At 34.5% G+C, this 10,636-nt stretch overlaps 1 protein-coding gene across 1 annotated transcript in view; it reads left to right on the plus strand.

The window, feature by feature from the left end:
* MYO3B (myosin IIIB) overlaps positions 1 to 278 on the plus strand; it is a gene marked incomplete at its 5' end in the record, with an annotated part of 233,873 nt that extends 233,595 nt beyond the window's left edge. The window contains one exon of the mRNA XM_081050760.1: positions 45 to 278. Coding sequence (XP_080906886.1) covers positions 45 to 183 — 139 coding nt within the window. The 3' untranslated portion in view covers positions 184 to 278. The remainder of the gene's footprint in view (positions 1 to 44) is intronic.
* Between the last annotated feature and the right edge of the window lie 10,358 nt (positions 279 to 10,636).

The following is a 10,636-nucleotide window of genomic DNA, read 5'->3' on the forward strand; positions in this document are numbered from 1 at the left end:
GCATTTGTTTTCTTTTTCTGCTGAAACTTCTTTCTTTGTTGCAGCCAAGTCAAAATGCTTGATGGGGAAGATGAATACTACAAATCTCTGTCACCTGTGGACTCCATCCCTGAGGAAGACAACTCAGCCCACCCTTTCTTTTTTCCCTCATCCTCAAAAGGAGCATCTTTTGCTCAACACTGAGCTGTGTTTCCTGCCCCCCAGTCTGTTGAGGGTAAGAACAATCATGGTAATTGGCTGATTGTCATTTAATAAAAAAGCACTGTCAGCTTCTTTAGATATGTGTTGGAGCCTTACTGAACAATTTTCAGATTCTTAATCATTTTCTCCTACCTCCGTCACCCTCCCCATGTCGGCTGTGCAGCCTGAGCTGAGTAATACCTTCTTTTCTCATACCATAGGTCCCTTTGGGACACTCAGCACACCTCCACTAAAATAACAGCCATCATTCATGCCTCCATCTAAGAGGGTAACAATCTCACCATAAGCCAGTTGTGAGCACTGATAATATTTCTTTATTTTTCCCACACATAAATCCGAGCAGAAAATCCAAGAGTTCCTTTTCTCCTTGCTTCTTTTTCTCCTTGCTGGTCTTTCTACCCTGCCTGCCTTTCCCCGGGGTCAGGGCTACATTGCTAAGTGCCTTCATCTTGAAAGAGTGCACTCAAGGTCTCCAAGGCCAGGATAAACTTTTGTGTTTAGGGGGAGAGGCCTAAATTTTTGGATTCTTTCTATAAGGCAAATGAACCCCTCTCTTGCTAATTATTATGCTGGTAAAGACTTTGCCTCTTTATTCCACCTTGCCAAGACACACCTATCACCTTACCAGTAAAAGAAAGGAGTGAGGCGGAAAGAAAATGTGGACCCATCAGAATCCATGGCACCTTGTGTTGTGACTTTCCCTTCTCTGGTCAGCTGTCTCCACTAGGCTGTGTGAGTGGCTGTCAGGGAGGTATCTTATCTCATCCTCTCTGTGGGCACAGAATCCAGCACAGTGACATCTAGTAAATGTCCACCCTTGAATGAGTGGAGAGACTTAGTTCCACAAACATATCTGATAGGAAAGTTACTTTTAATTAAATGTCATGTACGATTAATCACTTTTCTTAAACCCTAAGCTCTGATTTTTCATTCAAGCTTGGGCTAATCCTATTGTAATGATGTTGTACCATATATTATAACACTCAATAAGATTCAATACAACAAAGCTTTTTTGGAGCAACTACTCTATCCAAAACAATATGTGAGGTTGCTGTGTGATGTAAAGACCCTATAAGACCCATTCTCTAGAACAGATGTTCTCAACATTTTTCTTACTTTAACTTGACAGATAGAACACATGGGAGTACCCAGATCTGGAGGAAAATAAACTTGAGGAAATAGGAAAAAAAGATGTTATCAGAATTTTAAAGGGGAGAGTTATAATAAGCATTTTATAAACTTAAATAATGAAATGTGTCTTTTAAAGATCTCAGAAATTGTAATTGAAAAAGAAATGAGTCAATTATTCTATGGTTAAATTTTACTTTTTAAAAAATGTCTTGATTTTTTCCCCAGATCTTCACCACAAAGGTAATGTTTATAAGATACGCAAATAGAGCAAAAGAAACACAAATTAACTTTATTTTATTGTTTAAAATAATATCTAGGACATGTGGATTTTCAACATTATTAATATAATTGTCTTAGGAAATTTTACTTTTATCACTGATTTGTCTGCTTTTGATATTACCTGTTTTCCTATCTGCTGAATAGAACTGTTCATAACTTCCCCCTTGTCCATGTACAACATTGTTGTATACTTTCCTTGCTTCTAATTAAAATATGTCTATAAATAAAATTTAAAAGGAAATAGAAGTAATTATACAGAAGCTATGTAATAATTAGTCATTACCACAGCTATAACTCCAAAGAGTACATTAGAAATGGTGATCATTATCAGCTATAGCATAGATAAGAGACTGTCTTATCTTTGGGGACTAGATATTAGTGCCACAAACTCAAAAGATAATTTTTAAATCAAGTAGATGAGAATGATGTAATCTGGAGTCTCATAAATGTCTTATTAGATTTATCCAAGTAATATGCACATGGCAAAAACAAAACAAAAATCAAATACTCCAGAGAGTTGATAGCAATCTTCTCTATGGACTTCTCTAAGGACTCTCTACCTTAGTCCCTACCCTCAGAAGGAATGACTTTTTATTTCTAATTCTATTTCTTTTAATGATCTTCATCATATCTCTAAATAATTTGCTTTTATGTTCTTGATTTATCATTTAAGACAATTTCTATTTTCCCTCTCTATGAAAGATGTGCATTTATCTCAATTCTTCCTCCCCTCTCTTTTACTTCTTCCAATACTTATAATTTTATGCTTAAACTTTTGTTGAATTACCTTTTACACTTTAAATTATATAATTAAACACCAATTTTTGTGCATTGACTTTAGATAATACCTCTATAAGGATGACTGACATGAAGAAAATGACCAGGCTGAAAGATAATGTCAAGACAAATAGAATAATGGACCTTAACAAAACAGAAATAATTCTGACAATAGAGCAATTCTTTTAAAAACTTCACTGCATACCATGGGTGTTCATGTTCTGAGCTGTTGGTTCTGCTGGTTCTTTGGGTTCATTGGCAGATATGCCTCCATCCACTCTTTTAATCTTTATTTTTAAATATAACACATACACAGAAAGGGACAAATTAGAAGACTCAGCTCAGTAAGTTATCAGAAAATGAGTCTCTGTGTAACCACTCCTACAGTCAAGAATAGAACATTGTCAATGCCCAATGCCCTACAAGCCTCCCTCATGTCCTTTCTCAATCACTACTACTTCCACCCACCTCCCCAAAGATAAGCACTGTCATGACTTTTATAGTAAACACTTCTGTGATTCTCCTTATAGTTTTACCACTTGCATGCATCCTTCAATGCTATAGTTAGATTTGGCCTCTTACAGGTAGGTTTTGGGAACTTTATATAAATGGAACCATGTAGTATGTAATTTTTTTGAATTGTTTCTTTTATTCAATGTTATATTTGTGAGCTTCATCTATGTTGTGGAATGTAAACACAGTTCATTCATTTTCATGACTCCAGTATATGAACATGCCATGATTGATTAACCCATTCTACTTTTGATAGACAATACGAATTGTTTCCCAATTTGGGGCTATTTTGGAATTTGCTACTATGAACATTGTTGTATATGTCTCTTAGCATATATTTGCATACATTTCTGTTGGCTATATATCTAGAATTAGAATTTCAGGGTCCTGAGGTATACATATCTTCACTTCAGTAGGTAATGCCCCACTGTTTTCCTGAGTGATTGTACCAATTTACAACTACACCAGTGGTATAAGAAACCTCTCATTATTCTGCGTTCTCACCAACTCTTGCTATTATCACTCTTCTTCATACGGGCGATCTGATGAGTATATAGTAGAATCTCACTGTGATTATAACTCACATGTCACTGATTAATAATGATATTGAGCACATTTTTATGTGTTTAGTGGCCATGTGGATACCTTTCTTGTTGTGTGCCCATTTTTAATTAGTTAACTATTTTTTTCTTTTAATTTGGAGAAATGTATTATATATTGTTAGTTACATATGTTGTAAATATTTTCTCTCCTAGGTGGTTTGCTCTTTTATTCGCCTCAAGTGGCTTTTGATGAAAAAAAGTTTGTAATTTGAACATAAGACAACTTATCAATCTTTCCTTTTTTAATTAGTGCTTTCTTATGGCCTGTTAAGTCTTGTTACCGTAATGTCATAAAGATATTTGCTTTTAGTATCTTCTGGAAGCATTCTTGTTTTGCCATTTACATTTAGACCTGTAACTCATCCAGAATTGATTTTGCAAAATGGTGTGCAATAGGGTCAATTTTCATGTTTTCTATAAAGGATATTCAACTGTCTCAGTCTCATTACTGAAAAGGCCATCTTTTACCTACTGCTCTAAAATACTACCATTTACATAAATCAAGTGTTCATGGATCTGTTTCCAGATTCTCTATTGTATTCCATCATCTATTTATTATCCTTGTGTTAAATACTGTACCTTTATAATAGGCCTTAGTATACGGCAGAGAAAGTTTTCCAACATTCTTTTTCTTCTCCAAGAGACCCTTGGTTAGTCTGAACCCTTTGCATATTATAGAGTCAAATAGTCAATTTCTGAGAAAAAGAAGAAAAACTGTTGGGATTTTTTGGAATTACCTTGAGTCAGTATGTCAATATTGATTTTTTTCAGTCCATGAATATGGTATATCCTTCTGTTTAGTTATTCCTTCTCTTCTAATAATGATTTATAATTTTATGTGAGAAATCTTACACATACTTTGTTAGTTTTATTCCTATGAACCACATAATTTTACGTTATTTAAAATATTTCTTTTTTAGTTTTTTATTTTCTAATTATTTGCTGCCTGCTATAGACTCTATAAATGTTTGTGTTCCCCCAAAATTTATATGCCTTTGGGAAGTGATCAGGTCACAAGGGTGGACCCCTCATAAATGAGATTAGTGCCCTAATAAAAGACTCCAGAGAGCTTGTTTGCCTCTTCCACCATATGAAGACACAGTGAAAAGATGACTGTCTATTAACCAGGTATCAGGCTCTCACCAGACACTGAATCTGTCAGTATCTTAATCTTGGACTTTTGTTGTTTAAATCACCAAGTTTACGTTATTCTATTATAGCAGCCCAAACAGACTAAGATACTATCATTACATGGAAACGCAGTTAATGTTTTTGTTTTTTTTTTTTATATTTGAGATCCATCAACTGGGTTAAATTTACTCATTAATTCCAATAATGTATCTGTAGATACTTTTGGATTTTCTACCATATACAATTATACGCTCTGCAAATAACTATAGATGTTTTCTTTCTTTTCAACATTTATACTTTTTCTTGACTTAACGCCAATATCAATTAATTATTGCACACCAAATCGACCACATATTTTTCACAAGTCTACGGGTTGGCCAGGTATTTCAGTTGATTTAATCTACTCTTATCAGGGCTCACTTGTACATCTGCAATTGGCTGCAGGTCAGCTAAGCAGCTTTGCTGATGTTGGCTGGGTTCCTCACATATCTAGAGCCACAGCAGGGACAGCTGGGCTAACTTAGTTTTGTTTGACATGGTCTCATCCTCCAATTTTCTATTATCCACAATGGCAGTGACAGAATCTTCAAGGGGAGTGGGGTGTCTCTTGAGGCTCAGCACTGGCACATTGCCAATTCCACTACGTTCTTCTAACCAAAGTAAAATATAAAGCCAGCCCAGATTCAAGAATGGGTAAATAGAATCCATCTCTTGTTGGAAGATGCTGCAAGGTCAATTACATTGCAAAGGGAATGGATACAGGGGGAAATAGAGAATTAGAGTTATTTTTGTAATCAATCTGCCACGCTGACCTGGCTAAGATTTCCAGTACAGGGTTGATCAGGGGGGTTAATACTAGGACTCTGGCCTTCTTTCCAATCTCAAAAGAAAAACTTTTAGTATTTTACCATTAATTATGATATTTGCTGTTTCCTTTCTATTCCTAAGAGCACGTCGTCTACCCCTATACATGGATTAAATTTTCTCAAATACTTGGTTTTTATATATTTAAGTTACCTATAATTTTTCTCCCTTATTTTGTTAATGTAGTGAGATACACGGGTTTTCTAATGTGAAACCAACCTTGCATTCTTGCAATACCTACCACTCTTTATCATATTGTATTATCCTTTTACATATTGCTGCATTTGATTTGTTAATTGAAAATATACATTTGTATGCTTATGTTGAAATTACGAGAAATAAAAATGATGTAAATTTTTAATTCTCATAATATCTAATTTGTCTTCCTCTGGAAGAGTTGTGTAAGAGTGACATTAATCCTTAATTTTTTTTTAATTCACTAGGAGAGCTATTTGTGCCCTAAAGTTTTATATGAGAGAAAGTTTTTACTATGTGTCAAATTTCTTTGCTAAGTTGTGACTATTTATATTATCTGTTTCCTCCTGTGCCAGTTTTGGTAGGTTTCATTTTTCTAGAAATTTGTCCACTTATTCTACATTTTCAAATTTGGTTAGATTACATACCTCAAGACATTTTTAATATTATAAAATCTATAATAAATTCCCCTTTTTCATTATGATGGTGATAATTTGTGGGGGGTTTTCCCCCCATTGGCCAGTGTTGCCAGGTTTGTCAATTTTATTAGTCTTTTAAAGAAAACAATTTTTTATTTTATTCATATTTTTCATTACCTATTTGGTTCCTGTTCACTAACTTTTGCTCTTATGTCTTTTCTTTGATATAATTTGCTGTTATTTTTTCTAACTTCTTGGAATTTTAAGCCCTTCTTTCTAACATATTCACTTAAGCTGTAATTTTCTCTCTAAGTATGAAATTAACAGCAACATACAGTATTTTTATTATCATTCAGTTTAAAATGTTTTCAAATATCCATTATGATTCTTTTTTTGAATGAGATTTTCAGAAGTTTATTAATTTCTAAATGTACAAGAAATTTTTCTCTTTTTCTTGTTGTATTCTAGCTTAATTATGTATGACCAGAAAATGAATCCAGTATGATTTCAAGACTTTGATATTTGTTGAGGCTTTATGGCCTGGTATATGACTTTTTTGATAAAACTTTTGTAAATATTCCATATATACTTAAAAATTAGGTGTATTCTGTAGTCTTCTATATATGTACAGTAGGTCAAGTATGGTAAGTATGCTAATTGTCATCTTCCCCACACTTACTGATTTTTTTGACTGCTTTTTCTATCTGTTGTTAAAATTAGTATGTTAAAATTTCCCACTATGATTATGAATTTTCCTATTTCTCCCTTTAGTTTTGTCAATTTTGTCTCTATGTATTTTAAAACTATATTATTAAGTAAATACATACACTTTAATTATTGTCTTGTGGCTATGCAAGAAATTATAATATGCACCACTGACATCAAAATCTAGCATTACTTGGGGATACCCTCTTCTTAGACAATGCAAGAATTCAGGGACCTTAAAACACTATATCTACCTATCTCTCTGTCTATCTTATATATTCTCCTTGATTATATTGCCACTATTGTGGTATATTTTAATTTCATATATATGTTATATTCCACAAGACATTTATTATTGTTTACATTGTTCTTCATTTCTTCCCACATGTCTGACCTTCTATTGTGGAATCTGTTTTTTTCTACCTAAAGAACACTGTTTAGTGTTTCCTTTACTGTGCGTTTGCAGCTATTAGTTTTTGTTTAACTGAAAATGCCTTTATTTCACATTAATTCTTGAAGGATATTACTAATGAGTGTAGAATTCTATATTGGCCGTTATTTTCTCTTAGGATTTTTTTTTTTTTTATTAGTTTCAGGTGTACAAGACAAGGTAATACTTAGACGTTCATCATTTATATCCCTCACACTGTGAATCCCCCTCCCCCCATCCACTATCCTTCCGACCTCACACTGAACCATCACATTATATATATAAAATTATAGTTGGCATTCATTAATGTTTAGCTTCTGGTGTACAATGCCATGATCAGGTATCCACAGTATCCCTGAGGTGGTCTCCCGAATAGGACGCATGTCCATCGGATACCCAACAAAATCTTTACAACATTATTGAATACCTTCCCCAAATTAATTTTCAAAAAAACCCTGAGGCCATCTCTCTTAGGATTTTAAAGATAGCACTTCACTGTCTTCTGGTTCTAATTGTAACTATTGAAATGTCAGCTGTAGGCCAAATAGTTGTGCCTTTTCAGGTAATCTATGTTTTTTCCTGACTACTTTTAAGGTTTACTCTCTCTTTGGTTCCTAGCAGTTTTACCATGATGGGGTTCTCATTTATGTTTCCTTACTCTCTTGGTTATTATTTATTGCATATTGAAAATGATATTTGCAAACATTTTTCTAAGGATAATTTGAGGCTCAGGGTAATATTCCCTTCCTCCATAAAACAGTAATATGTGCTGGGGGCATGAATAAATCAGGACCACTTTAATTCAACTTTAGAGCCTAGGATGGTTTGATTGAAGGGACCTGCAATCCCTGCCCATGAGAATTGCAGGTCCGCTATGATTCACTATGTCCTAGAGTGGAGTTCTTTGTGATCCCAATTCATAGAGGAAGACAGAGAGAGAGAGAGTTGGGGAGTTAAGTGTCTCTCCTAGAATTGGTGAATGTCTCCCAGAAGAAAAGTTGCCCCAAATGCTGAGCTAGCCTCTCAGAATAAGTCTTCTCCTAGACCTTGTTTCAGTATTACTTCACTCTCTTGCTAACTTTTCAATGCCTTCAATCAGATATATTTAAATTTTTTCCTAATTTACTATCTGCCCTAAGGAAATGCAGTTTTAATTACACAATCCTTGATAACTGGAAGCAGATATCTCCTTCCATTCATTTTTCATCTTCCAGAAATACACATATGTTGAAATTTCTTCCCTTGATGATTTCCTCTTCCATTCTCATCATTATTTTTAGTTACCCTTTTTGGTTCTTCTTTACTGCCATTTAAATAAGGTCTCAGAAAATAGGAGTTATAAATGTGTGCATGCCCTGTCTGCCGTGTTGTTAGCTGTCCTGCTTAAAATTATTTCTAAATAAATCATTTACAAATATTAGTATTTGAACTACAATTTTTATAGCAACTTTACAGAGATATAATTCACATACCATACAGTTCACCCCTTTAAAGTACACAATTCAGTATATTTTGATTATTGTTAAGAATAAATTATCTGTCCCATACCTTATGACGAATCTTCAGGTATTACTGTTTTAAAACACTATTGTTGAGCTGATCTAGGAGTTTACAGTATAGAAAGGGAGATGTGATACATGCATAGATATTTACTAGGAAATGGCAAAGAAACTAAGATCAGAGGAGGGGGCATAAAGGTATATTTATGAAGAAATCAGCATTTAACCTAAATAATGAATAGCGTGTAGAGCAGAAGTAGGACAAATTGGCATCTCATAAGGTGAGACAGAAGGACTGCTGCTAGTTGTTGGTGTGAATTAGAAAAAATGCCCTTCCTCTCCCCATTCCAAGCACCTTTGTTTAATTGGAACAACTGAAAGTATTCTGGAAGTGTCCAATCAGACTGAAGCAGCAGGAAAATTCAGGTCTTGTTTTGGTTTGACTGGGGCACAGAACATAAATAAAAAGCGAAACTGGAGAAGTTGATTGTGGAGGACTTTCAATGCTGTGCTGGCAGTTGGTTCTCTACTGGACAACAAGAAACCACTGGGGCTTTTGTTCAAAGGAATGCCATGAACAGAGCTGGGAAAGAGCTTGGCTGTGGTGTGAGTAGAGTAGTGAGAGGCGAAAAGATCAATTAGAAGTCTTATAGTTCAGCAAAAAGTATGAAGATCTAAGCTAGAATAATGGAAGGAGAACAGAAAGGGGTGTGAAACCAATATATCCTGCAAAAATATTGTTTACATATTGGGTGAGGAGCTGAAAAAGGAAGGGATGGGGAAGGATAATTAAAGATGACCCCCTACAGAAGAAACGGATTAAGATCTGGAACTTATCTGTAATTTACTAACTGGATTAGCCGTCATTAAAAGGTAGTTTGTTCAGGGCTGTGTTTCAACAAACACACTGCTTTTTTTTTCACACTGCTAATGTTGATTTGTGAGGTTTCATAAGGTATTTATTGCCATTTCTTTGGTGACAGTTAATATCACCTTCAAGAGAAAAAGACTGTTTATATCATATATGCTATTTTATATATATATTTCAATGTTCAGAGACTATTCCTAAAATAAATGTTTAGAGATTTCTTTTAAGTATACATGGCACCTCTTTTCTATGTAGCTATTACTGAGTATTATATTAGTCTTCATCCTAAGTCAAATTTGTATGAAGTGTAAATTTTAAAGGGATGTTTGGATATTTCCTCTTAAATATATTCTTATTTGTATCCATGACTCACAGTATCATATCTAATCCCAGCCAGTGGTTTGAATCCTCTGATCCTTTGAGGACTGACCTCTCAGTATTCACAGACTGATTATTGATCAGGTTAATTGGCTGAATGACTGACATAACGTAATCATCAGTTCAGTGCCTTGCAAGAACTGTGTGTAAACATTGGTTGGGCTGTTTTGATTGAGATGCCCAGCCATATCAGGTTTTTGGTATACTCGATTAATGTCAAAGATAGGGAATGACTTTGTGCATTTACACATAACACACGTGAACCAGTGAAAACCTGTGAATAAAAGGGAGGGTTGGGGAGAGCCTATACTTATTGTTTTAGTTGGGTAATGCTTCCCACTTATGTAAACCTCTAGAATTTACTGTTCTTCAAACCAGCCCCTTGATCAATGACAGCAAGGAATGCTAGTCTTTTGAATCACACAGAATGTTTGCTTCATTCATGCACTCTTGTGGTTTTACTGGGGCATGGCTCAAAACAAATGAAAGGAACAAAAATAAAACAAGGGAAGTCTAACTGTCACTCACCCTGCTTTTCAATGTTAAAAACAGTGAAAATATTTCTACCAATTAGTATTCCCTTGACAAGTTTGGATGGTTGGATGTCACTGGCTAGTCTTAGGGACATAAAAATGACATATCAC

This window comes from Rhinolophus hipposideros (assembly GCF_964194185.1).
Source record: "Rhinolophus hipposideros genome assembly, chromosome: 6".
Lineage (NCBI taxonomy): Eukaryota > Metazoa > Chordata > Mammalia > Chiroptera > Rhinolophidae > Rhinolophus > Rhinolophus hipposideros.